Raw genomic sequence first — 24,566 nt, forward strand, 5'->3', positions numbered from 1 at the left:
CACACAGACTCCCATAACCCAATGAAAGCAACAAGCAGCCCAATCTGCCTCTTCCTACCTCCTCTCAGATCTTAAAATATATACAATGTCTACAGACACGTTAAGCTTTAAATTATTATTCTTGTTTATGTATCTTATACACTGAAAGTCAGAACAATACCTCTTTTTTTAAATCTGTTATCTCTTTGTTACCTTCTTGTGTTGTCGTTTTTTTATGTTTTTTGTGTGGTGTGTGGTGGTTTGGTGGGAGCATCCTTAATTTCATTGTGCCTCCCAGACAATAAAGACCATTATGCTCTGTTCTTTCTGAATTTTACCTTTATTGCTAAACCACTTCCTTCTTATGGTTTCATGGTCGGGTACAGAGCCTTAGGCTCTTCTGCTGCTTCGTCTCTTCCACATCTGACTTAATGAAGAAAGGACAGTACCTGCTTTCCTTCGGTCACCAGCTGTTCTCTGTAGTGTTGACCTGTTAGTCTATTTCCCCCTACATCCTTTTCTCTAGTTAGAGCAAAATCTTAATCCAGCCTCTCCTAAGGCACTGCACTCCGTAGCCTCATGGTTAATGCTAAAACCATTGGATTATTCTAATATAGATCTGTTATCTACAGCTAAAATAAAAGAGAAAAACCACCTGCTATGTCTAAATGTGCTCTAAGCTTACCTTAGACTGTAATGTTTTTACAAATTGAAAAAACAAATAAGCATAAAACATTAAACATTACAGAAAATGAACTCAAAACATGCTTTCCCTGAACTGGTTCCAGAATGACTCATGAAAAAACACATTTAAAATAGATTTGGTTATTAGTTTCTGATTTTCCGAAGCTAATAGTATTTATTAATTGCATTAATGTATTAATCTTGTAAGGGGGAAACCATTATTAAACCATTTTCTTGGCTCATCTCTGTTTTTTCCTATGAGTTTATTGCTACTCGAGGGAGAAGTATCGCATTACCCCTGGTGTTGGAGTTCTTTATGTAACGATGTGGTTTTTCTGAGCATTCTTAGTTTAGTTAGTCCCTGTGTTGTCTTGATTGGTCCCACCTGTCTCTTGTTCCCCTGGTCATTTGCCCTGTGTATTTAGCCTTACCTTTGTCGTCCGTTCCCTGCTGGATCCTTGTCTTAGTTGTTTCGGTAACACTTTATTTGAAGGGGGTTGAATAAGACTGACATGACACTGTCATAAAAACCTGTCATGAACATGAATAAGTCTTCATGAATATTTATGACTGTTGTCATAAAGCGTCATTCGGTAAATTATGACACTTTTAATACAAAGTTGACATTATTCAAAATGTCTTTGTTATGACAACTTGACATTAACCAAGAAATCATTACTGATATAAATTTGTTATAAAAGTATTACTGATTGCACTTTAAAAATTAGGTAACTTTATGTTATTAAAGGTAAAGTTTAAACAGTAATGATTTATTGGTTAATGTCAAGTTGTCATAACAAAGACATTTTAAATAATGTCAACTTTGTATTAAAAGTGTCATAATTTACCGAATGACGCTTTATGACAACAGTCATAAATATTCATGAAGGCTTATTCATGTTCATGACATGTGTTATGTCATGTTTATGACAGTGTCATGACAGTCTTATTCACGCCCCTTCAAATAAAGTGTTACTGTTGTTTCTGTCATTGTTGTCTTTGTCAAGTCACAGTTTGCCAATTTGACTTAGTCTTAGACTTAGTCAACTTACTAAGACTTAGGTGTCTCGTCGTTCACCTGTGGTTCCTGGCATTGTATTGAACTTGGACATTCATTAAAACTCATGTTCTCCACCTTATCCTGGGTCTCGTCGCCATCAGTCCTCATCGTGATGCTTTATCTGGGGACTTTTCATTTAAAACCCTGCAGGCTCTTTTGTTGCTTGTTTTTTTTTTTCTTCTTTTAATGAAGTTTCAAATTGGGACCAAAGTACGCCACACTTCACTCAATCATTCACCCATTCACACACACTCTTACATGCTGATGGGCTACATTGTAGCTACAGCTGTCCCAGGTTAAACAGAAGCAAGGCCACTAGCAGGCAAGAGGTCACGGGGCCACTTACCTGTTAGTGGCCCTTGACTTGTCTTGCCAACGACACAAAGACAAACAGAGTTAGGGATTCGAACCTTCAGCCTGCCGGTTATAGATGAACTCCTAACCTCTAACCCAAGGTCGCCCCAGAAAGTGTCAATAACTTATCAATGTCAATAACTACTACTCAGATTGCTATTGGGGACAAAAAATATCTGATGAGTGACAACAGAAATTCTTTAATATCTTATCAGATGAAGGTCTGTGATTAAAACAGATCATGTGACCTCATAGTGGGAGAAAACACAGTTTTGGAAACCACGCTACTTTTAGAGAAGTGAAACAGGCAAAAGAAGGCCGGCCCTTTCACATACGTAGGTAATTCCCCCGTAAAAGATTGATGACATGGAAATTGGGGTGGTGGTTCCCTTTTCTGATGTATAAATATGAAGGCAGATGGAGATCAAACAGCAGAGATAACAAGCTGAACTTAGCTGATATTTTCTACCCACTGCTGCTCCCTGACACCAACAAACACACACCAGGATGGCTCGTCTTGCTCTGTCTGTGATTGTGATGATGGTGGCCTTCATCGCTCTTACTGAAGGTAAGATGACACATGAAATAGAAACTATTTAATACATTTAATGATTATCAATCAACTTTTAAATTCTAGGATGAGTTTATCTAATTTTTTTTTAAAAATCACATTGAGTATAAAGTATGCTGAACTAACTTGGGTGATAGATCAAAATATTTTGTTCAAACACTAAATTTCCAAAGCTAAATTTTGAATTACAGATTACTTTAATATAATTCAATACATTAAAAAAACACTACATTTGCTTAAGTAGCAGCAGAAATTTGCTTTTTGTTTTTTGCTTTATGCAGGAGATTTTAGCAAGCTTTAAAACAGCTGGGATCAACATTTTTAGAAAAATAATTATTTGAACAAGTATCCTGAAATGGAAATGCAAACAATTAGATTTCAAGATATTACAAAGTGTAACTTTTATGTCTTTAGTGACCATAAATCCATGTGCTACAGACAGTTCAAGCTGCATTACATAACATTTTGGTTGCAACTTACAAAAGGAAAAAAAATATTATTTGCAATGATGAATTGCCAATTAAGTGCTACTTACCTCAGAAATCTTTGTTTTGAACTTTTACTTTACTTCAAAAGGCATTTAAGGTTTTTACTGACTTACTGATAAACAAGCATCCATCACTTCATTGTTTAACATTTTTAGAAAGAAAGCTTTGTCTTCACAAACCCCACATATTTAATTTTTACCAAAATAATGGAAAGCAGATACAAACACAGGCAGAGTCAGAGAAAGTGGAACAAGCACAATCTCTACTATTTTAAAAAGAAGCCATTTCAGATGTTACCTTTTCACAGTTTAACAGGAAATTAAGAAAGGGAACTCATAGAGATGAACCTGATCATGTCTCTGAGATATTCACTCTGTGTTTTCTGTTGGCAGGCCTGCGTGGAGTTGGCCCAAAGAAGTGCTGCTTCAAGTTCAATGACAAGCAGGTGTCAAAAGAAAAAGTTATGAGCTACATCAGAACCAGTCAGCGCTGCTCCAACTCTGCCATCTTGTGAGTATTCACTGTTACAGAAGTTGCACCAGTGACTCTGAACCTGCTCCTGAATCTGCTGACACTCTCCTCTTCCTTTTTCACATCCAGGCTGAACATGGTGACCGGCCGTCAGCTGTGTGTCAAACCTTCAACCCCCTGGGTGAAGGATCTCATCACCTACCTGGACACCAAGAATATTTCTGGTGCAAACTCCAACCTGTAAACTTGACAATAATATGCCAACACACCAGCTTGCATAAATATGTAGGTTGTGATGCTACAGTTTCTTACAGAAAACAGCAGCTCTCTTTCCATGATATTTACCAAATATTCTAATATTTTATGGTAGACTACCAAGATGAGATGAAGGAGAATTAATTTTTATCATATAAATGAAGAATGTGTTTTATTATGGTTGTTGTGGAACAACAAGTGTATTTTTGTTAAATGCAACACTTTAAGTTCAACCGTCAACACTGTAAGCTTTGATTGGAGTTTGAACTGACCAGATAAAGTATTTATTGTAAAAGACAAATGTCTTCCAAACGAACAAAGTGTCATCTTTATTAAATAAGCTATGGTCTATTGCACTTGCTAATGTATAAGGAATACAGCAAAACTTTAGTTGCTGTAATTCAATTATTTAAAGTCTTTTATAGTCATGCTTTTGAACTCTTTGAATTTTTGACAAAATTATTGTAATCCAATCAGTTTTTCTGTATGCTTAAACGTACATTGATTCTTATAAAATAAACTCATGTTGCTTTTCCAGTTCAACAAAGTCTCTTTTTCATATTGTAAGTTGTAGCTGAGTCTGGGATTAATGTTCATGTCTTTAGCGCTGCCGCCTCCAACTCTGTTTACTTAAACCCTGCAGATGTCATAGCCATCAAGAGGTTTTGCCAAATTCCTGTGCAAAGGTTTAAATCTGGTTGCTAGATGAGGTCAAAGGTACTGATTGATTACTGATAAGCAAATCACTTTTTTTTATAATGAATGTCAAACCAAAACATTTGGCCATTGATACCGACAACAGTTTATTTGTGTGCCTGAGCTGTAACGTGATATCCATTTTCTAAGAATATTTTACTTAAGCTTGATTACCTTAATCAGTTTTCACCCTAGAAAAAAAGAAGACGATAAAAGAAGAATAAAAAAAGATGACGTAAAACTCGATTTGAAAATATGACGATGCATGAACACCGTTTACAGCAAAACCTTAGATTAAGAAGTTTGTCAGTGAGTTTTGGGCAAAATGCATTCTCTGAAACCCGCATATAAACCAAGAGAAGTAACACCTGCTAATATGATAGCTTGTAAGTTTTTATTCAGTTAATCAACACATAAAATAAGCAAAGTAGAGCAGTCTTTAAATAACATAATTGGTCAAACAAAAAAAGAATAAACTTAAATGAAATTAAATTAAATTAAGGGTGGCACAGTTGGTAGAGCTGTTGTCTTGCAGCAAGAAGGTTCTGGGTTTGATTCCCAGTCCCGGTCTTTCTGCATGGAGTTTCCATGTTCTCCCTGTGCATGCATGGGTTTTCTCCAGGTACTCTGGTTTCCTCCCACAGTCCAAAAACATGACTGTTATGTTAATTGGTCTGTCTAAATTGTCCCTAGGTGTGTGTGCATGGTTTTGTCCTGTGTTGCCCTGTGACAGACTGGTGACCTGTCCAAGGTGTACCCCGCCTCTCGCCCAGAACGTTAGCTGGAGATGGGCACCAGCACCCCTTCCTACCCCACTAGTAAAGAAAATGGATGGATTAAATCAAAAGAAAAAAAAGATTGGGAATAATCATTCATTGACCTTGAGGGCCTGTGTACTGAGGGTTTCAGACTTGTCTGATATTTTGAGGAAGAATTTAAGGAGTAAACAAATAGTTATTTGATTTTTAAAGAAAACTAAATCATTTAATAGAATTTGATGTTATGTAGTAGGTGTTTGTACAAGTATATGATAGATAGATAGATAGATAGATAGATAGATAGGTAGATAGATAGATAGATAGATAGATAGATAGATAGATAGATAGATAGATAGATAGATAGATAGATAGATAGATAGATAGATAGATAGATAGATAGATAGATAGATAGATAGATAGATAGATAGATAGATAGATAGATAGATAGATAGATTAGTGTGAATTAGACCATCACGAACCCCATTCCATACCAGTAGGTGGCGGTAATGATACTAAAAGTCTGTTGCCAACTGCCAATAAAACCAAGAAGCAAAAGAACATGTGTTAGTAGCACACATAGACATAATATAAGGATAGACGCCTCATGGACCGCTCTCGCCTATTGTCGCTGACGAGATTTAGGGCGGCCATCTTGGAGCGGTACTCCACTCCACTCAGCGTTATGTGTTTAGCAGGCACAATGATGTATCAGCGCATTTAATCGATCATAACACACTTTTTTGTTTCTGTAAACCATATTCAAACATCTATCAAAGCAACATTTATAAACAATTGTATTTTTTAAGTATGTTTTTAATACATAGTTCATCATATTTAAATATGCTTAGTGGCTATAACAATAGAATAGGAATGGAATATTCTGATATCGATGTATGAAGAGCATATTACAAAGCACACAGCCGTTCATAATTTATTTAATAAATTATTTAGTAATATCAATATCAATACATATTTTATATAACTATACAAACACTAATAAATAAAGATTAATAATGACACAAATAAATAATGATTAATACTGAATATATATATATATATATATATATATATATATATATATATATATATATATATATATATATATAAAAACATGTACATATATGTTTTTCAGCCAACGAGTCCAAAATCCGATGTGAGATTCATCCGTGCTGCAGTGAATCCGTCTCTCTTTATAGATTTCTCCCTCTTCTTCCTCACATCGTGTCTTTAGGAAACTTTCAAAACAAAAACGGAAGATTTAGGATGTATCTTACTTTTGACAGAGTGAAAGAATATAAATAATAGTCTTTACCACCTGTGTAAACTTTGCCGGTGAATGTTATAACACATAATATAAGTTTTATAATATGTGTTATACTGTTTCATTTCTAATATAGGCCCTTGTGTCTGATAATCTAAGTCAATGTTAGAGAATAATTATTTTTTTTAGATTTACGGAATCTCAGTTAGCCTTCATAGCGGGGCTGAACCCGTATTACACCAAGCACTGTAGCTAATATTAGCTGGTATCTCGCCGGTGGACATAAATACAGTAAAGTAATATTCTAATCACAATATACACACAATAATATGTTCATCTTACTTGTGAAATGTTGTCTGTGGAGCCCTCGCATTAATAATCCATAGATCCGAACAACAATATCCCTCAGTGCTGAGGCATCTTCTGCTGTTTTGATTGAGCAAAGTAGGAGGGTATACCGCTCCAAGATGGCCGCCGTATTTCCTGCGCAGGAGCGGTCCATGAGGCGTCTACCCTTATATTATGTCTATGGTAGCACATACTACTTACATGAGACAAAACATAAAAACACAACCTGAAGTTTGATTCTACTGTGGGTACGGAGCCCCCCAGGGGACATGGGGAATTTATTTTTCTTTTGCGTTCCCTCGCAATACTTTTGCGTTCCCTCGCAAAAGGTTTTGCGTTCCCTCGCAATAATCTACTGATCAGTTCATGCGGCATAATTGATACTGTAAGCCTTTTTTACGGTGGAAGCCGTACTTTCTGCTTTAATACAAGCTTATAATGTTTTTCCATGGACTATTGAGTTATTATCGCGGGGTAATAAGTCATCTGATTGTGTCTCTATTGTGTTCGTGTCTGAATGGTTTAAAGGGCTGCTTTCTGTGCCGTTCCATCTGAGCCTTAACAGACATAAACATGCAGTAAATAAATCGATTTTTCAATCAGTTTTTTGCACCAAAGCGTTAATAATAATAAACACGTTTTATTATTATAAAACACAGCAAAGTAATGGTGGTAGACGGCCGCACTGGATTAACTCGGGGAATCTCATCTGTCCGTGTATCAATCAACTCCTAACCTCTTCTTTGTTCTGTCACAATTATCAATTTTTTAAATTTTTATTATGCTCCAAACTTTCTGAGGACTGACCACCCAGCTCACCCGCTGCCTCATACACACAGAGCCAGCAGCGTCACCTTCCCATTCATACTTCATGACAGTCACTCCCACATCGACACGCCCACCACAAGGTGTCAAAGCCGCTGCTCCTGTCATATCAATAATTACTTATTTAATTCATATTGCTCTTATAGAGCCTCAGTGAAAACGTGTTTATTATTATTAACGCTTTGGTGCAAAAAACTGATTGAAAAATCGATTTATTTACTGCATGTTTATGTCTGTTAAGGCTCAGATGGAACGGCACAGAAAGCAGCCCTTTAAACCATTCACACTACGAACACAAAAGAGACACAATCAGATGACTGATTACCCCCCGATAATAACTCAATAGTCCGTGGAAAAACCTTATAAGCTTGTATTAAAGCATAAAGTACGGCTTCCACCGCAAAAAAGGCTTACAGTATCAATTATGCCGCATGAACTGATCAGTAGATTATTGCGAGGGAACGCAAAAGTTTTGCGAGGGAACGCAAAAGTATTGCGAGGGAACGCAAAAGAAAAAAAACTCCCCATGTCCCCTGGGGGGCTCCCCAGTGGACTAGATGTCACTTTGTGTGATTAATTTTAAAGGTAACTTCATGTATTCTTACTGCTACACTAAAATCTCCAGCATGGGAATAATGGGATTATCTGGGATGATCTTGACAGCCAAGACAACGATGAATTAGTATAGAGAGGTTCCACATATTAACTAATCTTATCTTACATGCTCATTTTGCTGTACTGATAGGTTTTCCTCTTTACAACTTCTTCCTCCACTTTCCTCCATTTTACTTCTCCAATTCCTCTTTTCCTTTAAATTAACAATATCTTTATCATGATTGTTAGATTTTACTTGAGAATCCTATTGAATTTGGTATGTTTTCTTTCAAGCCGTTGCATTGTCTCGTGGCCCTCCACACAGAACGCCATGTCTCCAGTAACGCCCCGCAGCACTCAGTGTTGCAAAACCCTGGACACGTCCCACAAAGCTAACCATACTAAATTACATAATGTAGATCACATTTCCTACTACTACTGTCGCTAACGACATTCAAAGAACTGGACTTCGACGTCCTTAATCACTTATTAATTCCTTAAAAGCCAAACTGGGGCAGGAATACAAAAAGGTCTAATGTGAAAGAAGGTGATGTAAGCTCAAATTTAGAAAAAATTTGATGTATGTTCAACATTGGCAACTTACACAATTATTAACTTTTCACATCCACAGACATGTAGATCCGGTCCTGACAGCATTCTGAGGAACCTGGGATTTTTATTAAAATGCTTCATTTTTAAAGTCAAAGTAGGACAAAGTCGCTGGAGGAGTTCAGCTGTAATCATGTAGAGCTGTATGTAATGTAATAATGTTATAATGATGCCTCACTTTGCTGTAGCATGGCTGAGAGATCAGTTAACTTTCTCTTTTTAATCTTCAACAAACTTCTTATTTCCTTATGCTTTTCCAAGATAAACAACAAAATAGCCTTTATTCTGAATTATTTTACTTGAGTGGAAATACTTGTTCATCTTCGCAGCCACCTATGACGTTGGCTGCAAATTACAGAAGTGTTCATGGATCAAAGCGTGAACAAACGGAAAGAGAGCCAATGAAGTCTTACATCGCTTTAATTCTGCTTTTTTAATGTCACTACATATTAATATATCATTCACACCTGATTAGTTCTATCTAAATGTGTATTTGAAGACAAAAATGTTTTTATTATTTCTTAAAGCAAGCCCAATGAAGAAGTGAAACCAGCTCGTGGAGGTTCTGCTTTTTATGAACAGTGATGTCTTGATATTTAAATTTGCTTACTTTGTCAAGTGTAAAAACTCCCCAGTGACACTTTAGTTGTATCGGTGAACCTGAACAAACATGAAGTGTTGACCAGGAGAAATGTCAAACGGGGTTTGTTCTTTTCTACACAGTGATACATATCTGTAATGACTCATTCTGAAGTGTGTGTTTTAAAATTTAACACTGTTAATTTCATACAGTTCTATTTATACAAATCTTAAAAAGTCAACATCCATACGTGAACTTTGGCTGGAAAATATACCAAGCAGAGTCGCTGACAAAAGTATTTGCACTAACATTTTGCTACTGGGAAATTAAATGTTTAATTTCAGGAATTCTAGTAAATGTCACTCTGTACAAGTTAAATTTGGTAACAACCTCTATAGTTGAATGACAAAATGTTAGGGGGAAGGAACTACAGTGGAAGCCCGCATGGCTGGAAACGACAGGACAACATTCCTGATTCAGCTTGATGTTGCCGTCGGCTGTTTTTGTCCAGTGTACTAAACAACCGAAGATTTTTACTAGGGATGCACGGTATTGAGTTTTTGGTCGGTATCCAATATGCCAATATACTAAAACTCATTTTGCCAATAACCGATACCAATACAGATTTTTTTTTTCCTTTACCTACTTACTGAAACTATATGGTGTTGTGTTGTGTAATACTATTCCACGCCATTAGGCGGAGCCACTGACAAGCATAAATGAGAAACGGTAGGAAGAGTAAGAGAGTTTTTTTTTTTTCCTACTTTTGGGGGGGAGATTATCATAGACATAATATAACCCTTATATTATGTCTATGGAGATTATACAAATTGCGTTCTGATCCACACTCCATACCAGTAGGTGGCGGTAATGCACACCATTAAGTTGCTTCCCAACCGCCATTAAAAAAGAAGAAGAAGAAGCGTAAGAGTAAGAGAGATGACGTTAGAAAGGATAACGGCATTGTGCTCGTTCGGTTAGTTGTTCTTGCTGTGCTACGTTAAATAAATACACCGAGTTGTTCAAGAACGTGTTTTGTTTCCACACCATTACATATGGCTTTCTCTTCTGTGGAATTAAAGTACTGCATTATCTTTGTCAATGCAAATGCTAAAAAGAAGGCTGAAAATAATGTAGCACTTTCAACTTGCATTATGTTTAATGTCAAATTTATTAATGACATTTGCTCTCTCTAAGACAAGGACAACACTCAAACAGTGCAAATTTGACGTGCTGTGCTGCAAACATCTTTGTCACTGGTTTGTCTTGTAAAAACAAGGCCTTTCATATTGGTGAGTTATTTTGACGGAATGGCCAATGTCCGATTTTAAATTTCACAGCTAATCAGCCGATACCGATAACATGCCGATACTATCATGCATCCTTAATTTTTATAACCCAAATCACTACGTCTGTGTCCGGGAAAACACATCGGACAGGCGGATATTACCAATGAAACATGTCAGAAAAATTCAAGATTTTCACCAGACATGTAACAGCTTTCCTCACTTATTCTGATCACATAAACACTCAATGCTGTGCTCAGACTTGCAGGTTCATGGACTTCAGCTATGGAGAGATTTTTCAGCGGTAAACTAAAGAGTTTGAATTAACTACACTACTTGGAGCCCTAAATGTAATAAGATGAGAAACTTTTAATTTTTCAATACATACGCTTTCAGTCACAGAGCCAAAAAATATAATTCTGGTGAGTAAAATGATAAAATCAAGGTGTGGTGTGGTAAATAAACTATAAAAAAGGACATTTAAATAGAGGCCTACACAAATCAGCATTTAAACCAAATTTTAAAAATGTTTTGTCCTTTAAAAGTTTAAACATTTTTCCATTGTTATTCAGATCACAGATATTGTCAAAGATGTTTCCAGGTATTTTACAGCCTTGGACATGTCATTTATGATTATCAATTTTGTATTTCCTGGTGGTGTGCTGAGTATTTAGTAATTGTTTTAAGAACTTATTAATAATCATTGGCAGTATTAAACAAATTGGTATATGTTAATTAGTAGACTATGTTTTAATGTGGTTGTTTAACTATTCTTATTAGCCCATCTCTTTTATTGCCAGAGGTTTGTTTCTACAGTGTCGAGGGATGTTCTGGTCTAATGTCATGTATTGGATCGGGGTCCCAGTGCACCTTATGTTTTTGTTTGTTGAAATGGGTTTTTTAGTTTGTCTTAACCCCCTTCAAACTCTTTTAATACAACTTCAGATTCAGACTGAACAATGAACAATTACTTATGCCTCTATGACTCAAATTGTTATTGAGGACCAAAAAAAAAAAAAAAAAACCCTCGTTCAGATAAGAAATTCCCTACAGGGTCTACAGCAAAGAGGTTTTGCATTGTATACAGAGCCATCAGATAAAGCACCATGTGATCCGATTGAGGGTGAAACCACAGTTTTGGTCAGGAAGGGAAACCACTCTCTTCCGCATTAAACATTTTAGGGAAGTAATAAGATGTCACGTACTAGCAGACACAAAGACCTTAAAAAAAATCTCCCATGTACGTAGGTAATTCCCCCCACAAATGGAAATTGGGGAGGTGGTTCCCTTTTCTGATGTATAAGTATGAAGGCAGATGGAGATCAAACAGCAGAGATAACAAGCTGAACTTAGCTGAGATTTTCTAACCACTGCTGCTCCCTGACACCAACAAACACACCAGGATGGCTCGTCTTGCTCTGTCTGCGATTGTGATGATGGTGGCCTTCATCGCTCTCACTGAAGGTAAGATGAAACTTTTAAAATAGAAACTATTTAATACATTTAATCATTATCAAACAAATTAAAATTTCTAAAATGAGTTTTTATGATAAAAAAATACAGTGAGTTTAAAATGTGCTGAACTACCTTATATAATAACTGAAATAATAATCCATTGCTTTGCATGAGATAACGTCAGGATTACTAAAGATGCATATTTAATTCTTTAAAAACGTGTCAAAATATTGACGTTTAGCTGCTGACTTCCTGATAAATGAGCATCCACGACTTTATAGTTCATCGATTTTTAGAAAAGAAGTTGTTTTTTCAAACCGTACATATTTAAATTTTAGAAAAGAAACATCAAAATAGATAGAAATAAATTTAATCTACACATAAACACACTTTTAAGTATATCCATAACTTTTTTCCTGAATCTGTTTTGATTTTAGCATCAAATAAGTTCAAAATCTTCTGTCTTCTCAAACGCCACATGTTTAATTTTTACCAAAATAATGGAAAGCAGATAGAAACACAGGCAGAGTCAGAGAAAGTGGAACAAGCACAATCTCTACTATTTTAAAAAGAAGCCATTTCAGATGTTGCCTTTTCACAGTTTAACAGGAAATTAAGAAAGGGAACTCATAGAGATGAACCTGATCATGTCTCTGAGATATTCACTCTGTGTTTTCTGTTGGCAGGCCTGCGTGGAGTTGGCCCAAAGAAGTGCTGCTTCAAGTTCAATGACAAGCAGGTGTCAAAAGATAAAGTTATGAGCTACATCAGAACCAATCAGCGCTGCTCCAACTCTGCCATCTTGTGAGTATTCACTGTTACAGAAGTTGCACCAGTGACACTGAACCTGCTCCTGAATCTGCTGACACTCTCCTCTTCCTTTTTCACATCCAGGCTGAACATGGTGACCGGCCGTCAGCTGTGTGTCAAACCTTCAACCCCCTGGGTGAAGGATCTCATCACCTACCTGGACACCAAGAATATTTCTGGTGCAAACTCCAACCTGTAAACTTGACAATAATATGCCAACACACCAGCTTGCATAAATATGTAGGTTGTGATGCTACAGTTTCTTACAGAAAACAGCAGCTCTCTTTCCATGATATTTACCAAATATTCTAATATTTTATGGTAGACTACCAAGATGAGATGAAGGAGAATTAATTTTTATCATATAAATGAAGAATGTTTTTTATTATGGTTGTTGTGGAACAACAGGTGTATTTTTGTTAAATGCAACACTTTAAGTTCAACCGTCAACACTGTAAGCTTTGATTGGAGTTTGAACTGACCAGATAAAGTATCTATTGTAAAAGACAAATGTCTTCCAAACGAACAAAGTGTCATCTTTATTAAATAAGCTATGGTCTATTGCACTTGCTAATGTATAAGGAATACAGCAAAACTTTAGTTGCTGTAATTTATTTGTTTTTGCTCTCTTTTTATAGTCATGCATTTCAACTCTCTCAGTTATTGACAGAAGTATTGTAATCCTTTCAGATGTATGTAATCAGTTTTTTTCTGTAAGCTTAAATCTATGGAACTTTTATAAAATAAACCTACATTTCTTTAAAAATTCAACATCTTTTTCTTATTTCAGTGTCTTGGTAATTGTGGTTGAAGCTGGGATTAATGTCCGTGTCTGTGGCTGCGACACATACAACTCACTTTTTCTGTCCCTCAGAGGGTCCCCAAAATTTATTTTATACGTTGCTGAAAAGCCTTTAGTTTTGATTAAAACGTTGAAACTTTTCCTGTGTGGAGCAGGTAGTCAAATACATTACTGAGAGGTGGTGATTTTGACTTTTTGTTTTACACAATCTGTCTTCTGATCTTCAACCTTCTTTGAGTCATTTTGTTCATTCTGAAATTTTAGTCAAATTTCTTTGCAGTGTTTGTGCACAAAGATTGTGCAATTTCTATATTATTGGTAAATGTTGTGGTGGTATTATCAGTGGCAATAGATAAACATCTTCTCTCTGTCATCTATTTCACATCTGTTGTTAAAATACTTCCAACACAACGTAGCTTGTATCATCTGTTTGGTGTGGATGTCGCCTGCAGCAAGATTCCATCAAACAATGCCTTAATAATCTCCACATGAACCTCAGGTTGTGTAGATGGATCAAGGTGAGGGTCAAACCAAGCTGTGGAGAACTTCTCTGTCATTGAAGAGTGAGCACATAATCTGGGCCACAACACATTAAACACAAGGTGGCCATGTTGGATTTTGTGATTAAGTTGGAGAGAAATATAAAACTTTTACACTTCAAGTTCCTACTTCAGCATATATTTGCGTTTATTTATGCAACTTGGAACTTGGAAAATTCAGTTTCTTTATAAAATCTGATGGACAATTAAAATACACAAATCGATAACCTTTTTCTTTTGCTTTGTTGTTATAAGAGCAATCAGAAAAAAAATAAAGTGCTTTAATGTGGTTGTACCTGGAAACAACAAAATTTACTCAAGTGGTACTTTATATACAAAGTTGGATAACATTTTTAGCTTAGAAAGTTTAGTATTTTTTTTAAGAATTGTGAGATTTTCAGCAATATTTTATTGAGCAATTGTGAACACTAGATGGCGCAACTCGATCATTTAGTATCAGAATAGTTGAACGCCTGTAATCTACCGTGCTGTTACTGTAATTGCCATAACAAAAATTCAACAAGGAGGCAAGCAGTGCTTTGGTTGATGTATAATCTATATTTGTTAATATTCTTGAAAAGGGTTTAAGGCCAAGTGTTTTACAGCTCAATAGCCAGACATGTAAACACAGGGAGAGACAGCATTTTATACACAAAATGTCAAACGTTTTGATTATTATACATTCTGTAGCACTGGAGGGCAATGTGTGTAATTGTAATATGTTGTTAAATTTTTAAAGTTGCTGATGCCCTCATACATTTTTTTTGTTTGTTTCTTCTTAAGTGCTTTTGTTTTGTTTATTTTGAGGATTTCAGCATGTAGTTATTTTAATTTGTTACATTTCAGCTTCTTTTTTTTCTTTTTTGTTTTTCAAACCCACTGGTTCATATAATAAAAACACAAAAAACAAAGCTAATTTTGGCAACAACAACAAAAAAATAAATAAATAAAATAAAAAATATAATAATAATAATAATAATAATAATAATAATAATAATAATGTTTCAGAGTAACCAAAATATAAATAAATACAGGTCCATCTCAGTTAATTACAATTCCATCTTGACGTTAATTTTTTCTCCTAATTCAGTTCAGGCAATGTATTTCATTCACAAATCAAGGACCCAGTGTCTGGAGAAAGTGGAAAGGAACATGATTCAAGCTGCTTGGGTGCAATGTGAATTTTCTACAGTCAGTAATAATTTGGGGAGCAATGTCATCTGATAGTGTTGGTCCACTGTGTTTTATCAAGTCCAAAGTCCACTCTACTAGGACATTTTGTTGCACTTTATCCTTCCTTCTGCTTAAAGTTTTGTACAAATGATGATTCCATTTTCTAGCAGGACTTTGACACTTTCACATTGTTATCCTTGTGATTCTTTTTCCGTCTAGTCTTCCTGATTCTTCCTGTTTCCATAAAACTGTTATGTTGTCTGCCTGTCGATGGTGTCTACCTCATAGTACATAACTGGATGGTGGTTCCACAGAAGAAAAGGCTGATAACTAAAAGCTCTGTCTCTTATTCTACTTTTCGAAATTCTTGAAATCACCAACAAACCTGTTTTTTCTTTGTGAAGAGCTCTATCAGGAACATCTGGACCAATTAGGTCTCTAATGTTTGATGGAGCTTGATTTTCAAAGCTTTAAATGCTTCTTAGTTTGTTTTTGACGGTATTCAAATATGTTGATATGCATCTGCATGAATAACAATTCATTCTTTTCTTGTAGTACTGGTTTTCTTTGTAGTCTTTTAAAGCAGCTGCTTTACAAGAAGCTGAACGCCCCACACCCACAACCAGGGGCCAATCCCATTTACGTTTGACCAATAGGAGAACGAATGAAGGATCCCAGCAGATCAATCAAGTTACCCAAACTCAAGACAACAACAGGGAGAATATGGTTGTCTTTACTTTCAAAATAAAAGTATGGACTAGCTTTGTTTCTTTGCAATGTCTAAATCAAAGTAAATGGTCTGCTTGATGTACAACTGGGCACAGTCAACATTATATAACTTATATTACTTATTCACTTTTCATGTTTCTAATAAGTTTTATAGTGTCCACTGTTCATTAGCTTAGTACAAAAAAAGCAATTTTTTTGGGATTAAAACCACTGTCAGTATACCAGCACACAGAAGCAACTGTTCTAAATAATGAACACAAAAAAAAAATGCTGGGATGCAACATCAAGCTATTTAATTATAACAAGACTTACATTGTAGTAATATGATCAAACAAAACAGTAAATCACAAAATAATCCATGGGAGAACCTTGCAAAAAAGACTTCCTACAGTACGCAGATAAATAAACTAATATAAATCTCACATTAATTGATATCACAGTATGCTTTAATGGTGGGCATAACTCAAACATTACTCTATATAATAAACAAACTCATATCATTTGAATGCTCTCTGTGATGGCTTTAGAATAACATGGTCGTATCTGTTTTTAGCTTTTAAAATCTTGTAATAGATTATTCCATTTAGATGAATGAAAAGAAGTATATCAAAATGTTATCCTCCACAAGCATGTGGCAACAAAGGGCAGGAAAAGGTTGTAACCTCCTGCCAAACTATGTTAAGAGTGAGCAAATGTGCTTGCTAAGGAATGAGAGTAGCCAAAGGTCTGAGACTAACCCTGATTCTGTTTACTATGGAGCTAAATATAACAAGTTTTCAATCACTTTCTGTGGAATATATGGAAATATTATTGTTTGTTAATAATAATAATATTAATAATAATAATAATAATAATAATAATAATAATTATTATTATTATTATTATTATTATTATTATTATTATATATTTTTATAATAATATAATAATAATAATAATAATTATTATTATTATTATTGTTATTATTAGCATTAGCATTAGCATTAGCATTATTAGCATTATTAATCATTATTAATCATTATTCATATTTAAAAAATAATTTTTATTTTTATAAAATATATTTTGAAATTCTCCACCGGAAGTAACTTGGTGCAAGTACAGCTGATTTTCCTCGTGAAGAAAAACAGCCGTTGGAGCGTTTTCCTCCTCACTGTGCTCTACCTCCTTGTACTACCAGTAAGCGGCCATATGTAATTTGACCCAATTCATTCATTCATTCACTTTTCCACGTTGTTTCCGTTATCCTACTTAGTTTTGGTGTTTTAGCATAGAAAGCAGCATTTTTCTGCTAAGCTCCGTGACTCCCTCCGACGTTCCTCGGTGTATGCCTCGGTGAGTGTCCGTAGCAGGCTGGGTGGTGACAGCATAATGATCGAGCGACCAGAGACTGCTGTTCCGAGCATCGCTGTAAGTCCATTTCTACCTCTTCCAAGAGTCTGCTTTTGAGTGTTTGACTACAAATATATTACGCCGCGTCCCCACTCACATGTCTTAGTCTCTTTGTATGTTTTCACACTATAATTTAGCCTGTTGGAATTTTGCCTTCCCGTTTTGTTTTTTTTTTTAGCCTCACTATTGGTTAAACGATGTTAAAATATAACAGTCGTCATTTAGTCAGGGGAAGATGGACGCCTTCTTTATAAGTTTATTCTTTGGACAACATCATTGTGCTAAATTCTTGAGGAAATTAGACTGGTTTGAGGTCTTCATATAGGACAGCTTGTATCAGGAGGGACGTGGTCTGGTTTCAATTAAAGCTGGTTGCGGTGGAAAAAGCTATGCTACTGCTCAGAAAATGCTTGCAGTGAAAGTATGCAAAGGATGCCTCAGTTATTAGAACTAGATGCTTCTAATAAAAATTAGTAGACCTTACACTTTTACCACGAGGAAGATGAATTTAAATGGATAAAGTAATGTCTTTTATCTAAAAGAACATTTGCCATTAGATTTGCAAAAAAAAAAAAAAAAAAAGTATGGAAAAACAAATACTACAATATGAAGGAGCAATAACAGTATTGAAATTATTCAATGATCATGAATGTTAACAATAATAACAGCAACAGATTCATCAACCATTGATTCAAAACAATTACCTTGATCGGTGGTGACAGGTTTGTGAAATACTGAAATCAGATACATTCTGCTTATTCATGAAATGCTTCAAAATTGAAAACATCAGTGTGTGTGTGGGGGGGGGGGAGGTTCAATTGGCACATGACCTAATAGCATAGTTTTGTGCCGGTTTTTAAACTTTAGTAATTCAAGTCGTCAAGGCTTGAATTGTATTTAGTAAGGTCGATGGATTTTTGTAGCACCACATTCACAACAAATGTCATTTCAAAGCACTTCTCAGAAAGACAAGTCAAGTTCAATCCAATCATACATATTCTAAGTTAACTACATACAGTCCAAGTGGAGCATAGTCATGAATCAATGCACTTAAGTTCAATTTATTATTCAAATTAGTTAAAAGGTCTTCTATCTGAGGAAACCCAGCTGACTGCATCAAGTCACTGACTTGAGATTGTATTTATTTGGTCAAGCTCAAATCAAGTCTTCATTTCTAACTTTTCCGTCTTTTGTTGGATTCAAAGCTAGTACATTTTTATATATATATATATATATATATATATATATATATATATATATAAAAAGCTAGCAGCAAATTAAATTATGTTTGGTTTTTGTTTTCAGGAGAATAAACTAAACAATTGCCACGCCAGCGCTCAAAGAAAACCCAAAATTGGCCAGGAAAAACTGGATTGTTCATCTCTGTTAACAACATTTTAAAAACTTGAATTGCCCAAGCCACCAAAATTACACAAAACCAATAAAAACCTTTGCTTAAAATTCAAACAGAACATAGTAACAATCTTCATTAAAGAAAAAAAAAAAAGATGTTACTATAAAACAATTGACTGATTGCTTTATAGTAACATGAAGGAAGGTTAGAATAAATGTCATATAATTGACTCGTAACAGGCTTTGTATTCAAGAAAAATTTTAGGGTTTTTTTTACTGTAAGGCTCGCCTTATATCTCAAAGATAATGTTTGAGTTAAATCCTGAAATTGAAAAGTTTATGATGGAATTTGAACCTTGAAGGATTTAATCCATCATGTTATCATACGTCGGGTCAGTTGTTTTTTGTTTTAGGAATGTATTTACTATAAACATCTTTTCAGACTACTTATTTGATTGAAAAAACAATTTTCAGTGGAATCAATCACTGCTTTGTCGGATCAAAACGTCAATAAACTCAAGCCGGGGAGAAGAACATACACGCACACGGAGAGCATTCATCCTAAATACAAGGTTCTCTTCCCAGATTCAAGTCAAATCTACTGGGTAACCAGGCAGCCTACTTTTTCGGTTTCATCTTGTAACTGGAAATATGTTTTGTATATGTTTTCAATCATTTCCATCGCCCAGCTGTCTGTACGCTGTTGGTTTCTATTGTTAGTGTGTTTATGGTGTTATTTCATTATAAAATTTTAAACACAAGCTCTGATTTAGATGCCACTCGTGCCTCCTTGAACGTCATTTCCTCTTTAGGAAGGCTTTTTTACACTGTCACTTACATTTAGCAATGAAGGATTACTCACCACAACGCATGCTACCCCATGTTGTCACTCTGCATCTGTCTGCAATAAAGCCAAAGGTGACTGGCAGTGACTTTCTTCGGCATAACAAGGTAGTGGTCATGCACAGAAAAATAGAAATAGCTGGGAGATAAGTGCTAAAAATACCAAAAGGGCACTGACACAATTATTCTTTTCATAGGCATTCACTCCTCCCTTTGCACTGCTTAAATAAAGCAATACTTGATGAATTATTCATTTGGAATATGTAAAAACTCAAAACTGGAAACAGCTGATGGAGGCGGTGAGAAGGCCCGGGGATCAGCTGCTGCTGAATGCCTGTGGAGGGTGAGGGGCTTTGCGAGATGATGTCAGTGAGCCAGGCAGCTACTATCACCACTGGGTGGACTGGGGGATGGGGCTGCATGAATGGTATGGGCTGACTAGTCTTTTTCTCTCTCATCCCCCATTACTTCCTTTTTTCTATTTTTTTTTTTTAAAGTCCCATGCCTGCTGCTCTAACTGTTTTCTCGCTTTCTTTCAGCTGTGTAGATCTGAAGTGCACGCCTGTGTGCCTGCCTATTTCCGCAGAAACGTTAACCTATAAAATTCACACGAACGTGTTCCAACTGATCCACGCTACATCCATCTTACCTCTTTGTTACATTCACAGTCAGGCGGTTGTAGGAGCTGAACGTCGACAAGCTGAACCACCACTTTCCTCCTGAAGTGCTAAAATAAAAACTATGTGGGTACCATTAATGTGGCAGCAGGGAAATGGACGGATCATCAGAGGTGGTAGTTTATGTAACATACTCTGAGCATGTGAATGTGGGTGGATCAAACATGGAAATGTTGGAAAGTGCTTCAGGCTTGTTTGGAGTAGTTACTCCTGCTTTTCTGCTGCAAGCATCGCAGTATTGATGAGGTGAATAGATTGTGCCTGTTTTTTTTTTTTTTTTTTTTTTTTGTTGCAGCTTCTTTGTTAATGTTGGCAAGGTACTTTCAGTCTTTTTTTCCCCCACACTGAAAGCTGAAAACCTTTTGTGTGTTACTGGATCTTTGTGAGTATTGATTGTGTTTTAACAGGTTAGATGTAAATAGGATATTAAATTCACAATAATTGTCGTTGTGACAATTAAGAAAACTGCATGTGAAAAACATATGTGTCCTCTTCCTCATTTCCCTTTTTTTTGCATGTTTGTTACACTTTGATGTTTCAGAATATCAAAACTTAGTTAAATATTAGTCAAGAACAACACACGTAAACACAAAATGCAGTTCTTAAATTAAGGTGTTTATTATTAGAGAGGAAAAATCCAAGCAGTCCTGGCCCTGTGTGAAAACGTGATTGCCCCCTGAACCTAATAACTGGTTGGTCCACTCCTGGCAGCAACAACTGCAATCAAGCATTTGCAGCAGCTTGCAGTGAGTCTTTTAGAGCTATGGAGCAATTTTGGCCCACTCTTCTTTGGAGAATTGTTCTAATTCAGCCAGGTCCTGAAGCAGCAAAACAGCCCCAGACTATCATGCTACCACCCCCATGCTTTACTGTTGGTATGCAGTTTTTTTTATGAAATGCAATGTTTCGTTTACACCAGGTGCAATGGCACACTTTTATCAATATGTTTGGGAAAAACTAAGAATTCTCGTTTTGTTTACGTAAATATAAGATTTTTAGAAATGGCCTGTGGTTTACAGAATTTACAAAGTGTTTACAATAATTCAGTCCAAGTCTGACTAGATGAAGGGAAGCAAAGATGTAAAAGCACTGGACTCGGCTGTAAAGTCAAAAAACATCAACGTCTTGAGTAAACTTGGCTACTAGGCAAATAAAAATAATTTTGAGAGCTAGTGAGTTTACATATATCCTACACTACTTTTTGCATTTACCTTCTGAGATTTGCTGGACAACTCCTTTCATTCTCTCTTCTCTTTATATTTATTCTATTTCCTAGACAACATTTAGATATAGTTTTTAAATCTTTCCAAAAAAAATTACCACTCTATTTCTGTGGAAAATAAAGCTCGTTAAACTGGCCACATTACGGTTTGGGTCACACGATATAGTACAATTGTTAATTTATATTGGTATCTTTTCCAAATAACATGATTAAAATAATGTCTAATTGATAAACAAAATATTTCAGCACTGTATTTCTGAGGGAAAGAACATGGAGGTTTAGTAGTTGAGGATGTGACAGAAGGTTTTGATATTGTTGACCACTGGGTTTAAGATTAACACCTTATCTATGAGTAGCTCCGTCACTTCTGCACGTTTCCATCTGTGCCATGCATGACGGAGCTGGAGAGGCCAACAATCAATTGTGTTTGCCCCATGTAGCGTGCAGGACGCTGCATGGTGATTGGAGGGTTTTTATAATGATAACAAGCTGACGGATAGAGAGACGGAGGGAGGAGAAAGGGAACAGGGAGAGAGATGAAGAGATACCTTTGTGGCAACCAGCTTCCTTCCTCACGCCCGGTCGTACATGATGGACACAACTGAATACGTAGGACATTTGCTGTTTTTAATATCTTCATTTGGCTAAATATGTCTGCAGTGAGAAAGCAGATGTTTAGCAGACTAATATTTCCGTTTTAGTTGGCGTTACTAGAAAGTTCTTTGCATCATTTTCCAACTAGGGCCTGTTATTTCTCCTCTCAGCCCCCACCCATCCAAAGCAACTGTTTTTTCTCCAACTTGTATTTATACCAGCTACACTTAAGTTGAAAGGGGTTCTGTCGATGTAGCAAAGGAAAAATGCTAATTGCAGGTCTTGAAAAGGAGCAAGCTTTTTGCCTTGTTTTATCGCTGCATTTTCTTTTATGCAAGTGTGGAGAGGGGAAAAAAAAGGACTGAAAAAAGTTCATGTTTACATGCATCCTTCTGGTCTTAGTGGGTTACTTTTCCCTGACCATGACTATATTTGAACTAATCCGAGTTTGATAGTCTGCTGTCGTCGTCTGCTTATCAAACACTGAAACGGAAATTTCGTCTTTCTTTCAGCAGCGGAACTTGGAGGGGTATGTGGGCTTCGCCAATCTTCCCAACCAGGTGTATCGGAAGTCCGTCAAGAGAGGGTTCGAGTTTACATTAATGGTTGTCGGTAAGTTGGAAACACCTACGTCTTAACCGCCAGCATTGCATAAAAATGTTTGTGTCTGCGTTGAAGGCGGATCACTGCATGCACACCTGCACAGCTGACAGTTTCTTTAAGAGCGTTAGTCGTCGGCAACTGCGTGACGGGGGTGGAGACGTGTGGCATCCTGTGCACTCAGATGCTCAGGATGACATGCTGACAATTTAAAGAATAGTTTTCTGCAGAGAGCTGATGGCCTTTTTGGCCCGGCCATAATAGCCTCTAGACTGCTGCTGAGTTGGGAAGAATGTGTCAAAGATGGAGAGCTTTTCTTGTTTTCTCCGTTGGCCCCTGGACATCTATTGACACATTTTTGCGTTTTAGGCCATTTCATTTGGAATGCGTGCTGCCGGGTTTAAGCTCCAGTGTAAATGGCGTTGGGTGCAAAAACGTAGCTAAGTACATCACAGCAGCAGAGAAGTGAACTCTGGCATGGAAGAACTGTGGGTTTGGCTGTGCTTATAGACATGAAGCTGATACAGCTGTGGTGTTTTTTAACTTATTGAACAGAACTCCATGTGAGTCGGAGCACTGAGTAATTAACACATTGATTTTTACACAATGAGTTCTACAGAGCAGTGTTTAATATCTGGTGTAAAATTGATTGGTACAGAACACAGTTTTATTTTCAATTTATTTAAAATTAAATCTTTTCAGACTAATGCAGCTCAAAAGATCAAAAAGCGAAAACAGTGACTTCTGTTTTTCTTCAAGTAAAAGTTGCTCTTTTTAATTAGAAACTTGCTTTTGTTTTTTGTGTGTCTGTCACATAAGCATGCAAGACAGACTGTTACTTTAAAAAGCTTTTTTATTTTAAACTATTGTGCTTAGTTCTGCCAAATAGCCATAAAAGGAGAACTTTGCATCTGAAACCACATCCTCCTGCTGCAACTAATAAAATTAGATCATTACATGATTTAGACTGTGCACAATGGCAAAACATTAAAAGTAATTTTTTTGTCCCCAGTACTGTTTTTAGCAGATTAATACCAAAGAGGTTTCAGTAAGGGATGTCTGCAAGAAGTAGAAGCAGAGCAAAACAAAAAAAAGTTACCTGGCCCTCCATCAGTAAATATGTTTTTAGTTGCGCTCTATCCTCAATATTGACATTCATAGTCTGTGTAATTGTAATACTTGCTACTAAATGACTCTGCATACTAACCTTCTCTCACTCCAGAATTTATAAATTTGATCCATGCACAGGAAAACCGATCAGGTCCACGATGACTACCGACTCTTGGATTAGATTTGATCCGATAAATCTGCAGCTTGTGGTGACCCTGTTTTTTTTGAGTGAAAGTTGAGATACAAACACAATGAGGCGTCCAGACATATGTGGTTCAGCTTCCTGTTTAGTGTCCATCAGCTGTGGACGAGCAGCACAGTGATGACTTGGGTGAGAATCAGAGACATTCACATATAACGTAAATAGATGTCTGAAGTCCCAGGAAGTCTGTATCTGGGTGGACACTTTTGGAAGAATAGCTGTTCTTCCAAAAGAGTTTAGACATCTAAGAAA

The 24,566-nt window shown here is 36.1% G+C and overlaps 3 protein-coding genes across 4 annotated transcripts in view; all 3 read left to right on the forward strand.

The window, feature by feature from the left end:
- Positions 1 to 2,489: 2,489 nt before the first annotated feature.
- LOC106904991 (monocyte chemotactic protein 1B-like) lies at positions 2,490 to 4,409 on the forward strand. The gene is made up of 3 exons (XM_014969564.2): positions 2,490 to 2,645; positions 3,529 to 3,646; positions 3,737 to 4,409. Exons 1-3 carry the CDS (start codon positions 2,585 to 2,587, stop codon positions 3,849 to 3,851), a joined length of 294 nt encoding a protein of 97 aa, XP_014825050.2. The 5' UTR covers positions 2,490 to 2,584; the 3' UTR covers positions 3,852 to 4,409.
- A 7,650-nt stretch (positions 4,410 to 12,059) lies between these two features.
- Positions 12,060 to 13,855, forward strand: LOC106904990 (monocyte chemotactic protein 1B-like). Its single transcript, XM_014969563.2, has 3 exons — positions 12,060 to 12,283; positions 12,961 to 13,078; positions 13,169 to 13,855. Exons 1-3 carry the CDS (start codon positions 12,223 to 12,225, stop codon positions 13,281 to 13,283), a joined length of 294 nt encoding a protein of 97 aa, XP_014825049.2. The 5' UTR covers positions 12,060 to 12,222; the 3' UTR covers positions 13,284 to 13,855.
- Positions 13,856 to 17,447: 3,592 nt separating this feature from the next.
- Positions 17,448 to 24,566, forward strand: part of septin15 (septin 15) — a 41,228-nt gene continuing 34,109 nt past the window's right edge. The window contains exons 1-2 of one of the 2 annotated variants that reach the window (XM_014969568.2): positions 17,448 to 17,731; positions 22,918 to 23,014. In XM_014969568.2, the coding sequence (XP_014825054.1) occupies positions 17,693 to 17,731; positions 22,918 to 23,014 (136 nt within the window). In that variant the 5' untranslated portion in view covers positions 17,448 to 17,692. Of the gene's footprint in view, positions 17,732 to 22,914; positions 23,015 to 24,566 lie in introns of both variants that reach the window. The other variant, XM_014969567.2, reaches the window with a different exon arrangement.

This window comes from Poecilia mexicana, unplaced genomic scaffold (genome assembly GCF_051168715.1).
Source record: "Poecilia mexicana isolate PSO_F unplaced genomic scaffold, ASM5116871v1 scaffold_6, whole genome shotgun sequence".
NCBI lineage: Eukaryota > Metazoa > Chordata > Actinopteri > Cyprinodontiformes > Poeciliidae > Poecilia > Poecilia mexicana.